Here is a 26,181-nt window from a genome sequence, read left to right as displayed (position 1 = left end):
ACCTGACAGGAGTCCTTCAAACTTGGCAAGGGCCGCTGAGGAGCTTCTGAAAAGGGAGTGTGTTTTACCCACTCCTCCTTTGTCTTTATTGTCTTTTCGAGATCATCAAGCTGCTTAAAGTAAGCATTTATATCTTCCTGTAGCTGAATTTTTCTTGCCAGATCTTCCAAATGCTGTGATATATCCTTCCATTCTGAGAACACCTTCTCCAGAACATTTTTTATTTCTTCTGTAGGAATACCCTCTATGCAGACATAAAAAATAAGCAGACACTACATATGTTATTATAAAACTTGTTTTGAATTTGTTATAAACATTCTAGCCTATTCAAAATAATGAGGTGATGTCACATATAATGATCACTCCCTTAAGTCCCTTTTAACATAACAACAAAATTATAATGATGCCATTAAGAATAACTATGCTTCATTCTCTGGCTGAGATGGGAGAGGGGGAGCTTGAAATAGCAATTCAGGAGTAGTACTGCCATCACAAAAGGCACATCAGTGGAGCTGCAACCATGGCTTCTTATATAGAGTATGTGCATTGTATCACTTTGCTAGCTTCTAGAAAGAAGCAAGGAAATATAATGAATTATGTAGACTTGTCTGAAGTTCTGAGGTAAGAAGGTAAACCTTCTAACATCACAAAAAAAGACAGTTGGCTAAACAATTAAGGAGCTCAAAAGATTCTTTGGACACCAAACCACAGTGTCATAAGAATTGCAAAATGGATGGCAAGAACTAGTGCATGGAGCAACCTGTTGAGTGTAGGAGCACCTAGCCAGCAGCCAGGCCCAAGAGGTATCAGCAAGCCTATTGGGCATGCCATACATTGACCAGCAAATACCAAAATATCAACACAGTGGTAAGATGATCTACTTCAGAAACACATCAGGGAAAAAAATGCCATTATGTTTATTACTGAAATCTTACAATTTTGTCTCATATATTTGAAAGGTAAAAAATGGTCGGAGAAATAATAGTTATATGTAATAATAAGTTTTATCACAGTCCTTCCCTTAATATGAAATACACCAAATCACTGAAAATAACTATGAAAAAGTATGGAAAATCTACAAAGGAATCTTTATCTCCTTAGGAGGGCATGCATGTTGAAAGAATGGGCTTACCATCTCTATTATTTGAGTAGGAGGGGAAAAAAGAATGGTGCTTTGTAAATAGATGCGATTGAAATCAGGGTAATAAGAGCTCTAAGGAATAAAATGGCATGTAAAACAAAAGGTCACTTATGATCCACAGCCAATGCAATTTTTAAAATACTACAACACACTGTATCCACTGAAAATTAGAAATGCAAACATGACACGACATAATCTGAATATACCACCCATGTCAGTTGCTGAGGTTCACTGGCCAGCATCATACAGGTTATAGAATATTAGGCCCAAGCAAATCGTTCACACCATGTCCAAGTTCATTTATCTCTATTAATAGGGTCATAAACAAAACAATTCACCATTTTCCTAACAACCCAACTGAACAATGGTGATCCAGGCTCTGCTTCTGTTAGGTCATTTCTATTCTAAGGGGGCAAAGGTATAACATCAGCCACTTTACATTCATGTCAGGGTAATTTGTGCTAAACAATAAAGAAGGATTAAACTGCTAAAATCTGGGGCCACCTGAGGGCTCAGCGGTTGAGCGTCCGCCTTTAGCTTAGGGTGTGATCCTGGGGTCCTGGGATCAAGTCCTGCATCAGGCTCCTTGCTGGGAGCCTGCTTCTCCCTCTGACTATGTCTCTGCCTCTCTTTCTGTGTTTCTCATGAATAAATAAATAAAATCTTTAAAAAAAATGAAAATAAACTGGTAAAATTTTGAGATGGAAAATTATCACCACTCATCTAGAAAACAAGGAAGAGGTAGTTATTCACTGATAATACATCACAATTCATTCATTTTGCTTTTCAAACCAATTCTCAAAATTTAAATCTTCCTTCCTCTAAGCTTAAGATATTGTAAGTTGGATAGACATCAAGTAATAAGTAAAGCATAATTTTCACATCAAGCAAGGAAAACTATATATTGTCTTTTAAAATAATGGTTTTGCTCCCAGAGATCCTGAGTTATAAATTTTCTATTTCTACAGAATATTCAACTCTTAAATGACTAATCAAAAGCCCAAATCGATAGACTGTCATCTTATTACTAAAAGGAATAAAATATAACGTACTCCTGCCACTTACTCTCACCTGACTATATTTTTCAATCTATCACTATTAGAATCTAGGGAAATTTGAGGCAGCCCGGGTGGCTCAGCGGTTTAGCGCCGCCTTCAGCCCAGGACCTGATCCTGGACCCGGGATCAAGTCCCACATCAGGCTCCCCGCATGGAGCCTGCTTCGCCCTCTGCCTGTGTCTCTGCCTCTCTCTCTCTCTCTCTCTCTCTCTCTCTCTCTCTCTCCCTCTCTCTCTCTTTCTGTGTCTTAGGAATAAATAAAATCTTTAAAAAAAAAAAAGAATCTAGGGAAATTTAAAAAAACATAGGACCACTATCAAATTCCATAGGCTAGTCATAGTAAACATCAATTCATAAAGCCATATTATCCAAATGCCTAACTACTCTCTAGCTCACATCTCTAGGAAAAAGATAAGGCTGAACCAAGAAAACCGAATAAAACAGCCACAAAGGATAAATGAAACAGAAAATTTCATTGTTTAAAACGTTTCTATGTTTTACAAGATACCACAAAGCAATTCAAATGCACTTGGCAGAAAAGTCCCATCAAATTTCAGTGTGGTATGACTTTTGATGAACTGGTTTGAGGAAATCAGTGACATGATTATTGGAACATTTGTTTTACCAAAGGACTGAGTCACTTATCTTACATCCTGACCCAGGCAGGCTCTGGCCAAATTACACTCTTTTAAGAACACCCTCTATGCTAACTATCTGTGTTCTAGGATTTATTTCAAATTGCTTGGGGAAAATGGCCAAGATGAGGGGAACAGCAAGAAGGACCCAATTGTGCTTTCATTTCTGTTCAACAGTTCTGGTTTATAAGAGCAGTAGGATTAAGAGGACTAAAACCATATGGAGAAAAATAATATACAATACTATAAAATTAGAATAATAGATAAAATGGGAAGACACTGGGGAAGATTTTTAAAATTCATTTTTATTCTCTAACACATAGACACTCTTCAAAAAGCAAGACATTAAACCCAGAACATAAACACCCTATTAAGATCAATACCCCATTGCCATTCCCACCTCATCTTAAATGTGTCTTTTAAAATAAATTAAATTAGGGAGTGCCGGAGTGGTTCAGTCAGTTAAGCAGCTGCCCCCCCCCCTTTTTTTTTAAGATCTCATCTATTCATGAGAGACACAAGAAAGAGAGGCAGAGACATAGGCAGAGAGAGAAGCAGGCTCCCCATGGGGAGCCCAATGTGGGACTTGATCTCAGGACTCCGGGATCATGCCCTGAGCCAAAGGCAGACGCTCAACCACTGAGCCACCCAGATGCCCTGCAGCTGGCTCTTCATTTCAGCTCAGGTCATGGTCTTTGGGTCCTAGGATCAAGCCCCCTCTCCCCCACAATCTGGCTTTGTGCTCAGCAGGGAGTCTATTTCAGGATTGTCTCGTTCCCTCTACCTCTCCTTCTCCCTTCTCTCTCTCTAAAATAATTAAGTTAATCTTTAAAAAAATAAGTACATAAATAAAAATTAGGATCCTCTAATGAATGCATTTCCAGTCCTACCAATGTTCCAAAAACATGCAAAATACAAAGGGTTTCCCATGAAATTAAACAAGTCTGCATTACATCACAAAATTCATTCCTTTACAAAACCATCAATGACATATCCTCTGATAATGCACTTGATATTTTACAAGGAACATTTTCACATGAACTTAGTTTCCAGAGTATATATTTTAGGGGATGCCTTTTCACACTAAGAACACATGCAACAAAAGCTGTACTCTGCTAGTGAAAACCCACTCTATTTATTTAAAAAAAAAAAAGAAAAGAAAGAAAGAAATTAAGCTATACTAACATCTATGAATTGACACTGGTATTTTTGCATAATTTCCAAATAAATGGACATATATTAGACGCAAACATATTTTCGTGTATAAGTGTTTGCGTGTCCATAGTTTGTATGTGTATATAATTAATTTACATTTTTTTAAATGCAGAGACAAAAATAATCTAAAGTTTTTAAAAGTGTAATTTTGAGGAGGGGTGACTGATCCATCAGAGACACCAGGGAACTTCCTGGACAGATAGAAATTTTCCATATATTGCTATATGCATACAGGCTGTCAAAACAGCACATTTAGGTTTCATGTATTTCAATGTAAGTAAATTTTACTTTTTATTTTTTTTAAAGATTTAATTATTCATTTGAAAGAGAGAGAGAGAGCTCACAAGTAAGAGTGGGGAAGCAGAGAAAAAGGGTCAAGCAGACTCCCTGCTGAGGGCAGAGCCCAATGCAGGGTTCAATTCCACAACCCTGAAGTCATGACCTGAGCTGAAATCAAGTGTCTGATGCTTAACTGACTGAGCCACCCAGGTGGCCTATAAATTTTATTTTAGAAAACTATAAACAACAATAATAATAACCAGGAAGTGGGAAATGAGTGGAAGTACAGATAATTCAAGAATGGCAGGATATCATTAATTACTGAAGCTGGGTAATTGGTACAAAGAGGTTCATTACATTATTCTGTTTGTGCTGTATATATTTACATTTTCCAGAATGAAAAGTTAAGAAAAAAAAGACTGAAAATCACTACACTGAAAATTCTTGTCAAACTAATATTCTGCCTCGGGTGTACATGGCTTTTGTCAAAGAATATTGCAGCAGTCTTCCAAAGCATTTACCATCACTGGAATAAGGAATAGACTTACAAGAAAGGTCTTTCAGAGCTAGACCAAAGAAAGTTTCATATGTAAAGCTGATAGGAAAAATATTTATCTTTATACAACCCTGAGTAACTGAGGGCTAATGGTAAAGGAAAAAAAAAAAGTCCTTAAATACAGGTAAAAATTTCAAATACAAGTAACAACTTCATCAAGTTTAACTATAAAAAGATACCTGCACTAAATTAATATACTAATTTGAAAGTGATAAAAATTGAACAACCTTAATGAATTCACTTCAATACAACTTCATTTCCCAAATATTGCCAAAGTAAAATTTTCTGTTGCCACCCCTCTCCAAAAAAAATTCCTAATATATAATCCCAAAGGAAGAGATTTTAAAATCTTCCACAACAGTGAATTTCAACTATTCAGCTAAGCTATCAGTTTTAGGTTGTCTGACTCTGTAAAGCAGAACAACTTCCCTTTTATCTGTTTTATAAAAACTTCAGCATAGGATTTCATTTGAAAAAAAAAACTGTTACCTAAAAAAAAATTTGAAAACCACTTGTCTAAAAAAAGAGGTTACAGTGTTAAATGTGTAATTTGTCAAACTGTAAATATTATTCAATGCTACCATCTAAAAAAACATTTTTTTAAAAAAAGATCAAGGGTCTCACCTTTCCCCATTTGCTCCAAAAGGACTTGTCCGGTTTGGTTTAATTCATCCAGTCTGGGGCTTCTTTCTGTCTGTTCTTTTTCTAATCCCTGAAAATAAAATCCCAACAGAAGAATACTGCAAACTTTCTTCTCAATGAATGCAATGTTCACGCTATTCTAAGTTTCATGGTTCATGCCTTCCTGCATTCCCTTTCAGTGTTATAGTCAAGGTTGACACAGGAGAAATACTACAAGACAAAACTATGCAATTCCAGGCTGCCTTACAAAATTTCAAAGCTGATTAAATTTCAAAAGGCAAATTTAAACAAATAACACAAAACTTTGGTGACTTAAAAAAAAAACTTTGATTACTTTTATAAGAAAAAAATTGTACAGTTATAGTTCCTATCAAGAGGGAACAATTAAAATTAGTGTTTTAGATCCAGGATATCTATTTACATACATAACCTCAATGTTTATGCCACACAATAAAAATAACAGTTTAAGGCAAATTAACTGAATATTCTATAACAGAGATCACTGGACAAAAATTAACATGAAAAATAGAAATATTTTGAGCCTATTATTTGTTGATATTATATTAAGTTTAGGATCTACTGCAGACTTCAACCACAACCATAATTCTTATATAATTTCTAAACTATGACAATCTGCTTTGGGACCCAAACTAAAGTATTTTGTTCCTTATGTTTGAAGAATGGTACTTAATATTAATGTCTCTATAGTTTGATATTCTCAATGTCCCTATATCTCAAAGACAGGGAAGACAAAATCTTTCCAGAACTAGTAAGAAAGGGTTGAACAAAATCACACACACACACGTATGCATGAACAGTCAATATCTGATATTTCTCCCATTCCTCAATCCACAACTGATAAAATTAACTACTCAACTAGTGCCCATAAGAGCACAATCAAAACTTCTAGGCATATTATTTCAACCATCAACCCAGAGAAGAATCCTTCTAACTTCTGTACATAAAAGCACTAGCAAATAAACAATCCTACTTTGAGCTGCACAGCTTTAATGTGACTAATTCACAAAGATTAAGAAATAACAAGAGATTCAAAGAAACACCACTTGTTTTTGTTAAACCAGGTATCAATGCAAAAAGTCACCAACAAACTGAAGAATTATGACCTGTTTTATACAAATTGATTTTTTGCTACTTTGTGTGGTGATAGATTTGAACTATGGATTCTCCACCCAGGTGAGGCAGCAGTTGGAATAAGGCAGTCCTTCATTAAAACACAATTAAGCTGATCTTTCCCCAATTTGCAAGAAAAATTAGAGATTAAAGTGATAGTTAAATTCTCTTCATGTTACATTTTGCCAACTCTTTTGGCATCCATCTATCACTACTTGTCTAAAACAACAAAATAAATGAACTTACAAATATTAAAGGAAAACATGTGAAATGCCAATCATGCCTTCCAGTAACAAACACAGTGGTTATTTGCATCCCCTCCAATATTATAGTAACAATCTAGGAGTAAAATTGTTTGTAGATAGGATGGAATTTAACTTATTAATATTTTTTGGATAAAGATCACTATAATTTCCAAATCCTCTGCTTGAGAATAGGGTTGTTAAATGCTCATTATTATCATCTATCGGTTTTCAGCACTGTAAGAAGCATATGAAATGATGCACCACAGCTGTCCTTTCTGACCCTCCTGACTCCCTACTCAGAGGGCTCAGATAATGGTGCTTCCAGGCTAACAACCTCCCACATCCCCCTTTCCACAGCCATCATTCATTCCTTCCTTCCATCAGCCAACAACTTTGCTGAGTGCCGGAAATAGGGGGTTCGATGGGAAATTATCCTCACTTCTAAGCACTCACAGGCAGGCATAGAAACAAATAATGACATAAATGCAATAAGGGCTTTCACCAGGGTATGGTCAAAGCAACATGGAAGTCCAAAGATGAATCACTTAACTCTTCCTAATGAGGCTGAAAGAGGTTTATTGGAGTAGAGGGCTTTTCAACCACACAGCACAAAGGCTTAATAAGGGTCATTCTGAGCATGGAAAACAGCACGTGCTGAAGGTAGAGGATGAGAAAAGAGCAGGATTCAGGAGGGCTGTAAGCTCAGGGCGCATGTCAGGGACATTTCGATTCTGTCCCCGTGGCAGTGGAAAGCCATTAGTTGCAACCACAGGAGCCACCTGATCAGATTTATATTTACAACGCAATGATAAGATAGAAGTCAGTCTGAACTTCTCACCTAAACATATGTCAACCAGGGTCTGACTCCAAACCGCCTCTCCAACCTTAACTCTCTACTACTTTTACACATACACCTAGCACTAAACAGAACAACAACAACAAAAACTATCACAACATACTTGGTCACCTTCATGCCTCTGCTGAGGGGCACCCCTGCCTGCTGTGCCTTCCCATCTAGCTCCAAGCAAGTCCCTTCTGATTCTAGCATGATGCTACCTCCCCGCCCTGGACTTCACCAGTGAATAGAGACAACTGCCATCCTGGCCTCCTCTCAACCACCATGGTACTACCACTTTCTGGCTTAGATCACTGATATTTATCTACATCTTTTTTTGGAAATGTTCTCCAAACTCTTCACAGACAAACTCCATCATCAACGTAGACCAGATGGACTACAGACGTGCTCTAGGTGTTGAAACACTTCATGAAATGATGCACACACACTTAATGAACACCAAAGACATGTCACTACAATCTCCTGTCACAATTTACAATAACACACGTGAGGTTCAAAGTTGTAGAGTTAAGATCTCAGACATTTTAACAGTATTTATTTTTTGAATGTGTCTCTTCTCTAAAGAAAACATATCAAAGGGATTTTGAGAATTGAAATAATTTGTTATATTCAGAGAGCAAAATATCTTCAGCATACACAAAGTCATAAATTATTAGGGACTAGATTAAGGTAGATCTAATCAATGTAAAAAAAAGTATTTAGAAGTGTTAGAAGTGTTCCTTCCTGTACATCTCAGAGGTTAAGAAAAAAGAGGCAAAAAAATTCTTCCCTCCACACAAGGATCTGAATGCCAGCCAGCTTGACTTATTCAAAATTTACTACAGTGTTCTAACAGCTACCTTCTGGCTACATTTATTTTACAGGAAGCCTTTGGATCCCATCACACCTTTATGTCAACAGCAAATCAAACCCGATGAAATATTTTATTCACTGGGATATTTTTGTTTTATGTTTTACCTTCAACTTCTTTTTCATTTCTGAAGTCTCTTGCATCTTCTTAAACCCTTTTATCTCTGCAGCCTGAATGGCAGTCTTTGATTTCAAAATGCAGTTCAACAGCTCTGCACTTACAGCATCAAACCTGATTTAAGATTCAAATGTTACTATTTGTCATTCCTAACCTTCTATTGTTTCACTGGGCTCAAGATAGAGAGCAAGCAAAATACCCACCAGGCACGTGTTCTAAATATTCCTCAAAAAAAGGCAACACAGACATAGAGTAACCACACAAATTAAAATCACACAATTACAATTAAAAGTTTGATAAGAGGAATCGTATTGTAATGTTAACAAATAGTTTTTTAAATACTTAAATAATTTTTAAACTTTGTAAGAAATTACTTGTATTTTAACAAATAGTTTTTTAAATACTTATATAATTTTTAAACTTTGTAAGAAATCATTTGTATTTTTATAAACTGTAGAAAAGGAAAAAGATTTGATTAGAAAATAACAGAAAAACAGCAGGTACAGATAGTCTTAAAGTTAATGCCTTCTTTACTTTAACATAGTAATTGAGTCCAGCATATGCCAGGCACTGGACTGGACTTTCTTTTTTTAAGATTTTATTTATTTATTTGAGAGGGGAAGAGATAATGAGAGCAAGCGACAGACAGCAAGAGCACAAAAGTAGTGTGAGGGAGAAGCAGACTCCCTGCTGAGCAGGGAGCCTGATATAGAGCTCCCATTCCAGGACCCTGGGATCATGGAACATGCCTTAAGCTGAAGGCAGACACTCAACCACTGAGCCACCCAGGTGCCCCTGGACCAGGCTCTTGAAACAAAGGTGAATCAGACACAATCCCAGCCCTTATGGAGCTTCTGATCTAGTAGGAGCAATGGAAAATACCAAGCAATCACAAGAGGTGCTAATTCCAGGAATTCATAGTAATGGCTCCTAATTTAGTCAGGAAGGGATGGCCTCATGGAGCATAACAGCAGCATTATGCACAGGACTTTTCCTTGCAAAGGGAGAACAAAGAAAAGGAGGACCACTCTCTGCACACAGCAAGTGGCTAGGCATGGCTGGAATCATGAGTACCCAGCAGGGAAGGACAACTGCCCATGTGGCAGAGAGCCACACCAGCCAGTTCCTGGAAAGCCCTGCAAGACTGATTAAGGAGTCTGGGCACAATCGAAGGGCAACAGAGAGCCAGTGAAGGCTTAAAAGCACAGGACTGGCATGATCGTATTTATCTTCTAGTGTTCACTGAGCAGAAAGAATAAAGAGAGGCTAGAACAGCAAATAATATGCTGCGGTAGTACCAGCAGCCAGAACTGAAACATGACGATAGGAAGGAAAAAGCATGGACAAACCCGAAGGCCCTTGGAAACCAGTGAGGAGGGGCAAGAGAGAAGCACTCACAGGTTGTCGGCCACATGCCCGGCCCTTTGCTAAGGGCTTTGTGTGTATTATTAACTCAAGTAATCCTCTCAACAACCCTGAGATGCCTTTACTATTATTATCCCTTTAAATGCAAAAAAAAAAAAAAAAAAAAAAAAAAAAACAAAAAACAAAAAACAAAAAACTGAGCTCATGGAGGTTTGAAATGACTGCCCCGGACCACGAAGCTATAGATGGTGGAGCTTGGGTTCAAACCAGGCAATCCATCCTTCTCACCAGTATACTCCCTACAGGCCTTCTCAAAACAACTTCTGGGTAATTTTAGGTACTTTAAGGTAAGCACAGGTTGTCTGATTCTTTTTGGGATACAGCTTAACGTGTTTCTAGTGAATTATGAATATTTGGCTTTTACAGAGCAGGAATGGTCTCAGGTCATGTTAACAGAGATCTCAATTATATGAAAGAGTTGTCCCTCTGGACCTTGAGCTGGTTAAAAAAAAAAAAAAGCCACCAGCAGCACCAAGAGAAGGGGAAATAAACTGTCATTTCTGAAACATGTATTAGAAACTATACTAAGCTGGCATCTGCTCTGACAGCCCATTTTAAGACCAGCCAATAGCTGTTCCTACAGCAGACTGAAACTATTAAAGGGTCTGGAAGACATCTAATACCCAGCATGGTTAAGGATACTCTACACTGTAGGCCAACATAAATGGAAACATGAAAACCCCTTCCATACTGATGAGGCACCTACTGAAGAGGGCCCAAAAGCAGAACTAGTATACATGGGTAGATGTGGATGGGGTGGACTTTGGCTGCCCACAAAACTAACCTTTCTAATAATGAGATCTCACTGCCTTTTATCATAATGAACTGCATATACACTAGCTCCTATTTCCCCAGGAATTAACTGAAGGAAGTTCTGCATCAATCAAATCATGGACTGGAAGACTGGTACTCACAGCTGGTTGCCCAACCAACACACACTCCCTTCCCCACACTTCTCTCTGCTGTCCAGTCCTCCAGAACACAATTACAGGGCCAAAAAGGCCAGCCAGCGAGTCTCAACCTCCCATGCATCCAAAGGGCTGGGCAAGTGACTGAATCCTGGCCAGTGAGACCACGGGGGAAGTTAGCCCATGTCTTCCAGACAGAGTCTTTCTCCCTGATTTAAAAAAGGAGAGAGGGGATCCCTGGGTGGCGCAGCGGTTTGGCGCCTGCCTTTGGCTCAGGGCGCGATCCTGGAGACCCGGGATCGAATCCCATGTCGGGCTCCCGGTGCATGGAGCCTGCTTCTCCCTCTGCCTGTGTCTCTGCCTCTCTCTCTCTCTCTCTCTCTCTCTCTCTCTCTCTCTCTCTCTCCCTATCATAAATAAATAAAAATTTTTTAAAAATAAAAATAAAAAAGGAGAGAGAGAGGGAGAGGGAGAGGGGGAGAGGGAGGTGAGAGACAAAGAGGGAGAGGGAGAGAGGAAGAGGGAAGAAAAAAGACAAATAAGGGAAAACTGCCCTTCCTACACATATTTCAGGTTTTACAAAGATGTTATACCCAGTGCTCCGGCAGGATCTTGGGACCAAGAGAGGACAAGCCTGATGGTAAAAGCCAAAGGACCTGGAAAGGCAGGGTGGCAGGAGGCCAAATCCCACCATCCCATCAAAATGCCCTGTCTCCAGATTTATTGTAATGTGACTTGATGACCTCACTGTTTAGGTCACTTTTGGTACAGCATTCTGTTTCTTGCAGCAGAACACACTCTCTACAACATGATCGTGTTTAAGGTATTAGAGTTATGCCCCCCACCCCCTAGTCTTTTACAACCTTCCCTGCTTCTGAATGCATGGAGTCAACACTGGTGGGACACACCACCAGATCTACCTGGCAGAAAATAAACACTCAGATAAAAGATCTATGGCAATCTGAACATCAGAAGCATCTTCTTCCTGGGCTGCCTTGGCTCCAAAAGCAAAGGCCCCGCTGCCGACGCTTGCACCTTGGAGGTACTCTGGGGGTGCAGGGAGATGCTGGTGGGAGACCGAAACACAGCCTTATGATCAAAATGAAAATCATCCAGTAAAATTGGAATCCCACTTCGCCTAACAAGAGCTACATTGGGGAAATCATATCATTTTTATTCGGGCCCAAAATAATTGCCCATTTAGCCAAGCACAGGGATTCTCCCATAAAAGGGAGAGAATAGAAGGGCTGATGTACGACGCCGCTGCTATAGCGCATGTGAGGTACATTACCGTGCTGTCACACAGCACAGCTCAACAGAGTAGCTGCCATTAGGAAATGTTCAATTTCCATCAGCTGTGATTAGTCCTTTTCTAAAGAGCCTGAGTTTCCTCTGAATCAATAAGACACAAAAAAGACATTTTATGTCAAAGATGGATCTTTAAGCCAAACATAAAGAATGTGTTAGTGAATCTGACAAAAGAATTAACAAAGGAAGAAAGAAAATGTGGGTAAGTATGAGGAGGAGGGAGACTACAAAGGAATGACTACCCTGCATTAAGTATTTTTGAATGGCAAGAAGAGGTGCAGAGAATAAGGAGCTCTGTCTAAAGCAAAATAGACAAGATTCTCACAGTGAAAGAAAGAATAAATGAGGAATCATGGACAGTCCCATCCTCCCAAGGTAGACAATGGAAAGGAAGAAGGAAGGGTTCTGTCACACAGAACCCAATATGTGTTCCAGATTGAACACAGGATAAATAAAATCACCTGAGACCATTTAGGTGCCTGGCCAGAGTGGAGGAGAACACTCTCAAAAGACTCAGGGGTTTGTTACGGGTTGAATTTCCATAACAATTACATCTAAAAAAAAATTACATCTAAGACTGCATATGATTAGTGATCAGTACAAAAGTCATGATGTGCAGTACAATGTTTAGAAAATTCCTCTATCTGTTCTCACTTTTTCTTAGCTTCAATATCCACAGGAATCTGTCTCTTCTTTGGGGGAGGAGGAGGAGGCAGTTCTTGCTTAGACCTTTTTGTAGTTACTTGTTCTCTTACGCGAACAGTCTCCAGAAGATCCTTCTGAGGAATTTGGGACATCCCCAGCTTTGCCACAGCCTGAGTCACCTGAAGTATATAAATCAGCCAGATGTTTTAAGGTTTTGTCACAGCTTTATTGAGATATAATTCACATGCCATGTCATTCTCCCTTTGAAAATACACAGTTCAGTAGTTAACATTTTTTTCAGAGTTGTGCAACCATCCATACATTCTCACCACAGAACAGTTTTATCATTTCCTCAAAAGAAACTCCATACCTATTAATAGTCCAACACTCCATCCACTCTCCCCCACCAGGCTCTGGTGACTTCTAATCTACTTACTATCTCTACGGATATGCCTACTTGGGACATTTTGTATAGAAAGAGTTACAGTGCTTTTAATCTTGTGCATGGCTTCTTGTGGTTATGTAACATTTTCCAGATTCATTCACACTGTAACATGTGTCAGTACTTTATGCTTTTTAACTGCCAAATAATATTCCATTGCATGAATATACCATATTTGTTTATCCATCCATCTATCTATGGGACATTTGGGCGGCTTCACTTTTGCACTATTATAAATGATACTGCTATGAACATCCACGTACAAACCAAAGTTGTACTTTCAATCAATTCACTAATATATTTTTTAAATTAATATGATTATTTATGATTTAAAGATGATTTAATGGATTCATGTCTAAGTGTCATCAGTTTACTAAGAGTTAAATTACTGGATATTAAGGAGTGTGTTGAAGATCTATTAAAATTTACTGCAGAAAAGTAAAGATTTTTTATATGTCAATTTTTCAATACTATGGTAAGAGAGGTGCAAGAAACCTTCTCTTTACTTTGCAGTTTACCTACTATTCTTCTATTTCATAAAAACTAAAACTAACCTGAATATTTAATTTCTACTTCATGGTATAACATACAATCCAAAGCAAAAAGTACCTGGTTAGAGGAATCTTCTAGTCTCTGAACCAAAGAATCCCATCTCTGAGTTAGTTCCTCTGAGTCACTGTTGATCTTCTTAGATGCCTTGGGATTATCAACTAATTGACCCACATCCTGGCCAATCTCACTTAGCTGATCCAATGCCTGACGTTTCATTTCCATGTCTTCCTTCAAAATCTAGGATTTCAAATATTTATTAGATGATTCCCTCTTAAAAGGACTCTCTCTATATTCCTGCTCTTCAGTCAGGAAATGTAAACATACATTTTATAGTAAAATGTATTGGCCATGCAGTTCACTAACACTAAAACAGAAGAGTCCCGGTTCTAGGTCATTACTGGGCAGAATTCTAGTGCTGGGTAATGGGTCATAACCTGTATTCACTAAACTGCATTAACTAATGATATAACACATTAGAATATCACAGGCTGTCAAGACAGATGCTGACACTGACACCACTTACAGCCAATCGTCGGATGCTGACACTTAGTTCCTTTTGGTCTTTGAAGTTGCTCGTCTGGACTTTATTTAAAGCCTCTTCTTTTTCAGTTAGCCAAGCTTTCAACAAGCACTACAAGTAATAACAAAAGTTAGAAAGAAATATATTTGGAGAATCATTGGTAATTTAATTCAATCAAGTCCCCAAATCTCTAACTTTTATGCCAGTTGAGGCCTCACTCTTTTTTTTTTTTTTTCGGTCCAAATGAAATTAATTTTTTTGTCCTTCAGATATATGATTTTCTTAAGCATTCCTTAGTCCTCCCTATGTTTATTTTTTGTTTATTTTTTTAATAAATTAATTTTTTATTGGTGTTCAATTTACCAACATACAGAATAACACCCAGTGCTCATCCCGTCAAGTGCCCCCCTCAGTGTGAGGCCTCACTCTTACCTAGGGTAGGAAGGACTTAAAATAACCAAGGTCAAGGCATGAATGGCCTAGAAATACATCTTTCTTGAATATATTATTCTTCTCAGATTTGCAACAGATCATCCTGACACTAGCCCCAGACCTGGGTAATTAAACCTTATCCTCAGGGAGGTAGGTGGATCTAAAAAGCTAAATTCAACAACTGTCTAAATCTCCAAAAGAATCACATCATAACTCTCTAGAGGCAGAAGGAAGCTTGGAAATCGTCCTGTCCCAGACCCTCATTTTAGGGAGTACAGAGAGATAAGCCATTATATATCCAAGATCACTTGGCTAGTTAATGAGAGAATCAGATCAAAGACTCACATCCCAAAGCCAATGATTTTTCCATAGCATCATTCAGGAAAACCACACTAATGTTCCAGGTTCAGCAGCAATTGTGATGAGAAGATAAAGTTTAAGGATAGTCCAAAGTCAACATAAAGATATTTAAACCTCATTGATCAACATGCAGAAGATGTTTAACATTGTACAAAGATAAACATGAAAGAGGTATGGAAAACCATATGGCTACTTGGGATAATTCTTCCCAAAATATAATATCTGCTGCAAAAGCTCTTTTCTATATAGTTGGAGGGAAAAATCTTGGGTCTGTGTTAGCAGTGGAATCAATTCTTTCTCCAGCTGTTTTATTTATCTTTTTATTTAACCACTATTCCTTTCCTGTATATTATGCCAAAAAAATGAAGATTAAGAAATTAAATAGCAAATACAGATCCTGTCCTCAATAGAGTGAAGCTGATAAAATATGTACAGAAATAACTGTGGCAAAAGAAAGTACAAATATCGCAAAACATGTATATAATAGCTTATTTTGTATTTATAATATATAAAAATATGTATTATATAATATAAAATATAGTATTATATAATGGTGTCTGCATTATATTTTAATCTGGTAATTAAATACATACAAACACACACACACACACACACATACACACACACATGAAATGTTACGGCAATTCTAAAAAAGATGAGATGACTTCCAGTTTCAGGATAGTGGGGGAGAGAGAGGTAGTTTACAGATGACTTCATGTTCCTTGAGGAAGAAGAGAACTCAAAAATAAAATTTAAAATTAAAAAACTGGTAAAAAGACATTCCATAGCAGATATCACACCTTAAAAGCAGAGAGGCTATAAAACAAATGAAATATACTCTTTCAAAAACACGAGAACCAAACAATACCACAAACCACAAGGAATCTGTGATGTGCTGTGCACTGGGAATAGAACAGTGAAAAAAAGAAACAGCACTAATCTCGTAACATTGACAATCTAGGAATGGGTCACAAAGTGGGAATTCAGGGTTTGAACCTAGGTACATGGAAGAAGGAGGGAAAATTAAAGTTGGAAAAGTAGGTTGGAATCTTTTATGGGATATCCTGCGTGCCACACTTAAAATCAGTCTATCTTGCATAAGGTTGGAACTAATTCTCAGAGCCCATTTCTATTTTTTTCTTAAGATTTTATTTATTTATCCATGAGAGACACAGAAAGAGACAGAGGCAGAGATACAGGCAGAGGAAGAAGCAGGCTCCATGCAGGGAGCCCAATGTAGGCCTTGATACCAGGACCCCAGGATCACGCCCTGGACCAAAGGCAGACGTGCCTAACCACTGAACCACCCGGGCATCCCCCAGAGCCCATTTCTAACTAACTTAAAGCCTCTACAACCAAGTGAAAGTCCTTGAAAGACTTTTTTAGTTCAGATTCCATTTTCTTTGGTCTCCTTCCACGCAAAAGCAAATTATCTCTGTATTAAGTGCCAATGTTGGCTCCAACTCTGCATCTTTTTTTTTTCCATTTCTACATCTAAACAAGCTTCTTCTATCCCTAACACTAGCAGAAAGCCATTCAAAGGTTAGTTTTAAATCTAAAGTAATACAAATGGCTAAAATACTAGTCAATCCCTAGTTTTAAAATATTTTTAATTGAAAAATTCAAAGTATTTCAAATTTAAAATTATTTTCCTTGGTAGAAGAATAACACAATGGTTTTCTCTAGCAATCAATGTCTCCCATTGTCATTACTGAAGGAAAATTTAATTATTCTCTATGACTCTTTGAATAAAAGGGTCCAAGTAAGTGTAAACATTTATGAAGTGAAATGTAAATATTTCAGAAGTTAGAATAAGATTCATCAAAGGATCCTTAATAAGAAAATTCTGGCCAAAGGTTGGGGGCAGGAGGTAGTGATTAACAATTTATACTGGGACAAATTTTGCAACCTACTCTTTAAGATGTTCTCTCTGCCACCATATTTAGTAAACCACAAAACATCATACACTTGTTTTTATCCCTTGAAAAGAATATAGTTGCTTCTTGTGGATAGAAATGAAATGCATTTAAAAGAATCTAAATGGACACTGAAATGTGGGAATAAAGTATCTGCTTATTTTCTAAAACCACCAATGTTTGACATTTTGGGAGAAAATTTTTGCTTATTTGTATTCTGTTTTGATTGTTGCTCTTCTGGAAGGATGGAAGATGGGCAAAGGGCCACCAATCCCACTGAAAACTTAAATTGGCAGCTTTGTGCCAAAAGTTCATTTGCTATAGTAATCATTATTTTAAAAAAATACAGTATTGGCCCAGTATTAAATTAATAGTGTTGCTAAATAATATTTTCTTATTAATTTCAGTAGTTACTCTGGTTAAAAATCAATAAAAATTGTGATTTAAAATTCACAAAGCATTGAATGGATTCATTTATGCATTATGCATTTTTTACTGAGCTAAACATGATAGGTTGACAAGTTCAAACACAACACCCAACACAAATACAATAAAAAATCATCATCATGAAAGTAGAATGTCTAACTACATTCTAACATTCTAAATAATGAACACATCAAATTAAGTGTTACTACAATAAAGCCATATAATATGATTTCTATAAATAAGCTACTTAATCAGTTATAAAATGCACAGAAATCTGATTTTGAAAATAATAAACATTACCTGTATATTTTATTTTTAAAGGAAAATAAGTTTATCATAATGCCATAATTAAAGAGAGGTTACTTTTCACCATCTGTCTTGCCCATTACGGATGACAGCTTCATACCTGTTCTTCTAATAATTCCTGCCACAATATATTAATTTCTTGTAGCCTACTCCAACGTTCCTCCGTCCAACGGCACACTGCTGTCCAGCGTTCACCAAGTTTCTAGGAAGGGAAGAAACCATCCTTGGTCAACAGAACCATAAAAAATAATGATCCTTAAAGAAATTCATGACATCTGTAGCTCTTTACAATAGAGTAGAAATTTATGAATATTGTTAATAAAAATTGCTTTAAAATAATACAGACAAATCCTATAAATTTATAGATGAGAAAAACTGATTTCCAATAGAATTTAACTGTTCCTTATTACATAGCAAGAAAGTGGTACAACTAGAACTCTGCTCTTTAACTTTTGACTCTCAATCCTTGCTCTTTCCGTATCAGTAGTTTTTATATGGAAGTTGACATTTTTCCACATACCTTCAAAACAGAGCATACTTATCTACTTTTTGTGCTTCAAATTTTTCAGGCTGTCATGATCTTTTCAAAAATTCATTGCATCAATTAACCACCTTTTACATGCCATGAAAATTTTCATATGTAACAGCAAAATTACGAAAAAAAAATTTAACCTTATAAAAATTGTTTTGAGTTTCTATAAGATTTTTTAAAATGTTTGATTTGTTCTATTCATGTTATACAAAAATCAAGAACAGAATCTTAGAGGTGTTAGCAATGCTAAATAAATAAATTTCGTTGTTTAAGAATCATTATTCATGATGACTTTCCCAACAAATTATTTTATTACCATTTTATAAATAATGATTACCATTATGTTATATTTAATTTCTGTATTATTTACATGTGCAAAAAAATTATTTAATTCATATTGTACTATTTCAATATTTAATACCAGAGTGAGCTTTGTAGAATACGAAGGGTAGCGAAGTTAGAGCCAAAAGACAGGTCTCTGGTCTTGCCATAAAAATTCACTGTCTGCTTAAAGCTCAGTGGCATCATGTGACCTTTCTGAATTTCAGTCTCCCCACTAGTAAACAGGCAAGACATGAATGCCTAGCTCTCAGGTTACTGTAATGACTAAGTACTACCACACCAAAAAGTCTCCCAACCAGTGGCCAACTCTAAATGTTACAAAAGAAAAAATTTCATATAAGATTATAGTCTGAAAGTGACTGAAAATCATTTGGTAATCATTTCAGGTAATTCAAATACTGTTCAAATAAAATGCCAATAAATCTCTTATTAAAGGCTTAGGGATGCCTGGGTGGCTCAGTGGTTTATCCTTTGCCTTCGGCTCAGGGCGTGATCCTGGGGTCCCAGGATTGAGTCACATCAGGCTCCTCACAGGGAGCTTGCTTCTCCCTCTGCCTATGCCTATGTCTCTGCCTCTCTCTCTCTGTGTGTCTCTCATGAATATATAAATAAAATCTTTAAAAAAAAGATTTATACACTAATGACTTTGTGCAAAAAGCAGCAATTTGTTGGGGTTCCCAAAACTATTGTAAAAATAGTTTTACAAAGAATCAGGGATATTCAGTCCTACACAGATGAAATCCTCAAACTTCAATACACCCAGAGGTGCAGATCCGCTGGCCCCACTTCCAGTGATTTAGGTCTGTGTGGAGCCCAGGAATCTACATCCTAACAAAGTCCTCAAGCAATTCTGGGCAAGAAGTCTGTCTGCAGGGCACCCATTGAAATAGGTTCTTATCCTTCCCGATCTTGTTTCCATTTTGCATGAGGAAGGTGGTGACCACAAGCAGCCCTGCCCATCCACCCCAAAGGCAGCAAGAAAAGAAAGATACTGAGGTATTCCTGTAAACCCACAGGCTGGCAGACCCCCACTGGGAAGTACAAACTAAAGGTTAGCGTACTCCCCAAAATGACCAGTGAGACAGGAGCTGAAGAACAGAAGTGCCATCTCAAGGTTTCAGACCACAGGTCCTTGCGAACATCCCATCTCCAGGTTCCATACCTGTAACTGATCTTCCAGAACAGCAGTGGCACTCTCACCACTGTTTTCATCAACAATCACCACCATGTGTGTTAGTGAATTTACCTTCACCTGTTCCGCCTCAAGATCATTTTGCAAATGCTGGATAAAAAAAAAAAAAATTAAGGTACATGGTAATTTCTACTCTCTTCACATTTACCTATTTAAAATCCACTCAGCTGTCTATAGTAATTAAGGACACTTAATGAGGCATCGTGTTTAAATTTCTGATCATTACCCTAAGTGTTCTACTAATGAAACAAGCCCCTGATACATCTTTACATTTCATTATGAACCAAAGCAGGTTGAAAATGCAGTGCCATAACAGATCATAAACAGCATTCCATCACTCTTATTACAAGTTCTGACAAAAAAAAACAAAAAACAACAAAAAAAGTGGACTAGATGGCTTGAGTAAATATATTAGAAATTAAGTATGTAGAATTTGTAAGACAAAAAAAAAACTTATACAGAGTCAGATCATTTAAGTGAAGCAAAATGTAAGGTGGGAGAGGTAAGGAGAATGCTACTGGAAAGTCAGAAGCTGTTCAGATTAACTACCCAGGAAACCAATTCAGGATATATGGACCTTCCATTCTCCCCTTTTCTATAGGAAGAGCACAATAAGCCATAAGATGTCTGTATATAGGTGATCTATTTAAATGCTATCAACAGTGTTGGCAAATGCCTCTTGAGTTGTGCTTAATCTATCTCTGAAGTTTTATCAGTTATCTAATGAGTTATCTAGATACTCCACTGAAAAATATAACTCATCAAATAATTTGCTGAGATGCTATTTCACTCTGCCTTTCCTTGACTATGAAAAGTTATCTTCTAAGTTTGTGACCAAATTAAGTTGCCTACCAAATTTCGATTTATCATCTAATGCTTGATGCCCTACTACATCACAGAATCAGATGTGCTCCTAAAGCACAGCTTTCATTAAAGGATTAGGTACAGACAAATCTAAGGGTTTGCCTCTTTCCCCACACCCTGCATTAATGTCAACAGACTAGGGTCCTTAACCACTTACAGGTCCAAAACGAAAACCCTTGAAAGCCTTATGAATGCTAAGCACTTTCATAAGAAAACTACACATACTTCTATAACATTTTACCTGCACTTTCATCCATGACTTAAGAAAGTCACACCCCCACCGACTCCACCCTATCAGACACTGAATAGAACACTGAACAAAGTGTCCCATCTCTGCACTAATGATAGAAGCCATCAGCCCCTGAGAAGGCTAAGTGCTGCCTTTTCATATCTGATACAGTATAAAGAAATATGAGCCAGATTTACTTTATGATCTTCTAGCAGCTTTTGTAGGGATTTTAAATCATCATCCAGGGGGCAGGTTTCCATCTTCTGAATGCGTTCTTCTGTGAGTGTTAACCAGGCAGAGAGCTGTTGCAACTGCTTCTTTTGTAGTTCCATCAACACATCATGCAGCCTGTCCAGAGACAAACACACATCAGCCCCACTCCTCTTTCCCTTTGCAAAAGCAAACACATGCTCCAGGCACCAAAGAAATGGCATAGGGGAATGCAGTTTTGTCTAACCATTTGAAGTACCATTTAGTCTTTAAATAGAGAAACAAGAAAAAACTTTTACTTTCTTCCTAAATGGAGTCAATTAAATGCAGTCAAAGGATGCAAATAACAGTCCCTTCTATTCATATCAGAATCATTGTTTCTTCAATCCGGAATTCCTGCTTATTAAATAGGTGGAAATGGCAATGGAATACAGCTTGCTCCTTAATATACAATCCATGAAATAAAATGAACCACGGGGGTGGGGGGGAGGCTGCTCTAAAAAGTGTTACAAGATGGGATTGTAGATAAATACTACACAGCCCTGTCTTCATATTGAGTACATGGTTAGCCTATTTTATTTTTTTTTAATTTTTTTTTTTTTTTTATTTATGACAGTCACAGAGAGAGAAGGAGAGAGAGGCAGAGACACAGGCAGATGGAGAAGCAGGCTCCCTGCACCAGGAGCCCGACGTGGGATTCGATCCCGGGTCTCCAGGATCGCGCCCTGGGCCAAAGGCAGGCGCCAAACCGCTGCACCACCCAGGGATCCCAGTTAGCCGATTTTAATACTGGAAAGAGACAACTGTCCAGATGACACGTTTTCTCCTTTTTTTGCTAATTTCTGTATTCCAACCTTTACCTTTCTCATTCGGCTAACATATCACAGGGGAAACAAAGATCACACAAAATCCAAACAGTGTTACCAAAAGAATGGGGCAGATTTTACAAGGCAAGTTCTGAAATGATCTTGTCTTCACAGACACTCAGGCTCTCACTAAAGCTACAGTAGGCAAGTCAGTGGACAGAATAACGCGTCGATTTCTTTGCTTCCACTCACCGGGACTGTCTGTTCATACTATCCACCCTGAGTGCCTCCCATCTAGCATTTAGCAGGGTCATTTGTTCCTGAATTTCAAATTCCTCTTCATCTGACAGAGTTCCTTGCGTTATCAGCTGGTTTCCTGCCTGCAGGACACTGCCCACACTGCTCTGGTGCGCTGTCAGCTCCATCATAAAAGCCTAGAAAGGTACATCATTATGATTTGTGAGCTGCTCACTGAAGAAAAAAATCTTAATAAATTGTTAATGCCTAATAGCAGTGCTGCAGAAAAAAGGAGCCATGTAGAGCAGAAATAAAATCGACTTTGATCCAATTGTTTAAGCTCTGAATGTAGGAAATAAGCAGCTGGCCTGAGTAAAAAGGGGAACAGATCTAAGGGGACAGTGTGATATCTGATAATACCAGCTATTTTTAAATAAAGGCTAATTATGCTACTGATTGTGAACATGGGATTATGAAAAAATAGAATAAATAAAACACCATGTTCACCCAAGAGGAACTGCTTAAGAAATATTACCATTTTCTATTATTTTCAAATCAAAAGAGCAAATAGAACCTGTTAATATACCGACACAAAAAACTACTTAATCATAGGAAATCTCCACATATAACCAAATTGTTATACTATGATATGCATATTTCCTCAAAACAACAGGAAATTTTCATTATATAAGATTATATAGGAATACTGGATATGACATTTGCTTATTGCGCAATAAATAAAAACAATCACTTTCTAGGGAGCACTCAAAATCTAAAGATTTGGTGTATTCATTAGCCATACTGTGCTTTAACTATAACTTCAGAAACAAGCAATACTAGAAATTAATTTTTGTCAGTGGCTCCACAGAATATATATAAGTCATGATAAGATTAAAATCTGAAATCTAATTCCAAGGCACAGTTAATCACCCACGCCAATTTTATAACAAAGCACTATTTAAAGATCACAAGTCCTAAAATATGGCATGATCTTTCTGCAGAGAAGTCAGTAAACAACAAACATCAGGGTAGCTCCCCTGATTAAGGCACAGACACCATGGTGGATATATCCTGCTCATCAGCTACAGATTATTTACTTCATGGGTAGTAAACTGCTCTTTGACTTCTTCTACATCATCAGAAATGTCATCCTGCTCCTGGAAAGTGTCCTCGGCAGAAAGCAACCAGGTCAGCACTTCCTCCAGTGCTATCTGATAGCTGTCCAGATCCGTGTCAACTTCAGTGACAGTGCTGGGGGTTTCAGCTCCAGGACACTCATGTTCCTCCTCCGGCGCTGAGCTCTAGAAAAACCAACCCAAGAAACATCCACAAGCATCGTGAAAATGAGAAGGTGTTCAACAAAGACACACGGTATGGAGAACAGTAAGGGAGGTACTACCATGACTTGGGCATTCATCCAGTTCTCAGAAGCTGGGCAAGCAATGCCATGAGCTCAGCAGGAAGCATTTATTAAGAGTGCCAGGAAGGCAAAGAGTACAAAAGTAGAATGCACTCATGGATTCTGTACTCAAGGAAATTCTAACATAGTTGAATCACTTCTGAACAAAAATAAAATGGCTATTAGCAAAGTGATACATTCCATGGATCCAACAAGGGATGCTATTTGAGTTCACTAAGGGCTATAACAGGAAAGTTATATAGTGAGTCTGGAACATGTCAGGCTTTGAAGGATGGATATAATTTAAAGAAAAATAGAGACTGGGACTCTGCTTTGACCCCCAGTTTTACTAAATTGCATTTAGCATTGCAGTTTAGACACTGAAACACAGCCACACATCCAGGTGGGTGTATGACTTTGTATTTCGAGGCCAACAGCCCTTGACTTTACCTACTGGCCTTTTTTTGAGGACTCATGCAATAAAATTATAGCAAGCTCTTTCTAAGCAAAGCAGTATTTTCTCATATACCTTAGAATCTTATAACCAAACCAACTCACTCTCTCTCACTCATCGGTTCCTATTCAGAACAAAACTTCTTTAAAACTTGTGTGCAGCCTGCCTCCACTTTATTACCTCTCATCCACAATTTTTACTTGTTTCAAACATGCAAAATGTATAGAGAACAATATATGAAATCCTCATGTATTTTGCACCTATGTTTTGATAACATTTTCTTTTACTCCAGTTTGGTTTTGGTCCTCATTACTCACCTGAAACGGCTTTGGCCAATGTCACCAATAACCTTCCCATTGAAAAATTAATTTTTCTAGCATCATCTTTAGAGTGACCATGTAATTAACCAACAAACAAGAACATTTTTGGTAATAATGGTGCTAGACTACCCACATAAGCCAGAACTATTCTAAGCAAACCCAGAGATCTGATCACCCTATGTTTCTTCCACATGGCTGACTACTACGGTCTTCAGGGTCTCTTTTCCCTGCATCAGTAATACCACATTGGCTTTCCTCCTGGTTAAATAGTATTTGTCAACCTCTAAGTAATACATCTCCTCAAAATTAAGTTCCGGGCTCCTTTTTCTTTTCTGTATACTTTGCCTCAGCAGTCTCCTTCATCCCCCTTGGGAGGGCACTTAATTCCTCCAGCTACAAACTAGGGAGCCCGCCTTGGTTTCTCTTTCTTTCACCTCCCATATTTAATGTATAAGCAATTCCTACCTTCAAAATCTACCTCAAATCCATCCAGAACCTTCCATCTCCACAGAAACCAATGTCTGTTATCAGAGCTCAACTGCCTAACCACTGTTACCCACATTCCCATCTCTGCAATCCACTTGTCACAGAGGAGCAGAAGCATCTTTGGAAAACATAATCACATCAAAAGACTTCCCTGCTTAAAATCTTTTGTTGTTTTCCCAATGCGCTCAAGAAATAGTTTAAAATTCTTAACAGAGTTTACAAAAATACTGTGACAGCAAGAAATAGTGTGTGTGCATGTGTGTATATGTGTTGTGTGTATGGGGTTGAATTTCAGGGAAGACTTCTCTGAAAAAGCCCCATTGAAATAGAAGACAGGAAAGCTTGCCACATAAATAGTAGGTGGAGGAACATTTCATAGACAGGAACCCACGTGAACAAAGTCTTGGGGAAGGAGAGACAATGTCCACCATGACTACAGTGCAGTGGCCTGAGATGAACTGCAGAGGTAGTCTGGGTCTTGTAAACGAAAAGAAAAGATGAAGCCTTTAATTAGCATGAAGGCTGGAACAGAAAGAAAACATACACCAAAAACATTTTGGTGGAAGAGTCAAACAGACCTGGTAAGCCATATACAGGAGTTAAAAAAAATCAATCAGGGAGCAGACAGACAAAACACTGGCTAATTAAGACACAGATGGTGCCAAAGACAGAGAAAGGAAAAATGAGGTAGGGTCTATGGAGATAAAATAACCCTGGATCATTTAGTACCAAACTTCTAGACTACAATGAGGACATCTGAGAACAAGGACAGTCAGTGACCAGTCAACAGTCACTTAGATAGGCACTAGGATCCATTAGAGGTAAGATGGAAGGTGTCATTTAGCTGCAAATGTTCGGAGGGTATTAATTCAAACACGAGATGAGACTTTCAACTGAAATTTTGATCTACAGAGAAATGCAGGAAATATTTGCTGACCACCTAATGCTCTACAGCATATGTTTGTAGGAAGAGCCAGAGAGAGGAAGGCTGGCTATCAGCGATCGCTGGGAAGCAGTGGGTGGCAAACTCTATTAAAGAGTAGATGATTAAAACTTGGTCACATTTTATTTTTTCAATTAACCTAATTCAGCCTCTACAGCATTAATGAAAGTATGAAAATGAAGAGGTTAATGTTAATATACTT

General features: G+C 37.7%; 1 protein-coding gene across 6 annotated transcripts in view; it reads right to left on the bottom strand.

Moving 5' to 3' along the window:
* Positions 1 to 26,181, bottom strand: part of UTRN (utrophin) — a 497,690-nt gene that overhangs the window by 339,656 nt on the left and 131,853 nt on the right. For all 6 annotated transcript variants that reach the window (XM_055311522.1, XM_055311520.1, XM_055311521.1 and 3 more), the window contains 11 exons: positions 23,475 to 23,678; positions 22,393 to 22,574; positions 21,322 to 21,472; positions 20,002 to 20,121; positions 18,066 to 18,167; positions 14,529 to 14,636; positions 14,063 to 14,242; positions 13,021 to 13,190; positions 8,716 to 8,839; positions 5,509 to 5,596; positions 3 to 244 (listed from right to left, as the gene is read on the bottom strand). In XM_055311522.1, the coding sequence (XP_055167497.1) occupies positions 3 to 244; positions 5,509 to 5,596; positions 8,716 to 8,839; positions 13,021 to 13,190; positions 14,063 to 14,242; positions 14,529 to 14,636; positions 18,066 to 18,167; positions 20,002 to 20,121; positions 21,322 to 21,472; positions 22,393 to 22,574; positions 23,475 to 23,678 (1,671 nt within the window). The remainder of the gene's footprint in view (positions 1 to 2; positions 245 to 5,508; positions 5,597 to 8,715; positions 8,840 to 13,020; positions 13,191 to 14,062; positions 14,243 to 14,528; positions 14,637 to 18,065; positions 18,168 to 20,001; positions 20,122 to 21,321; positions 21,473 to 22,392; positions 22,575 to 23,474; positions 23,679 to 26,181) is intronic.

Source organism: Nyctereutes procyonoides, unplaced genomic scaffold, assembly GCF_905146905.1.
Source record: "Nyctereutes procyonoides isolate TBG_1078 unplaced genomic scaffold, NYPRO_anot_genome, whole genome shotgun sequence".
Lineage (NCBI taxonomy): Eukaryota > Metazoa > Chordata > Mammalia > Carnivora > Canidae > Nyctereutes > Nyctereutes procyonoides.
Note: the sequence above shows the minus strand (reverse complement) of the source record. Positions and strands in the feature narration are given on the sequence as shown.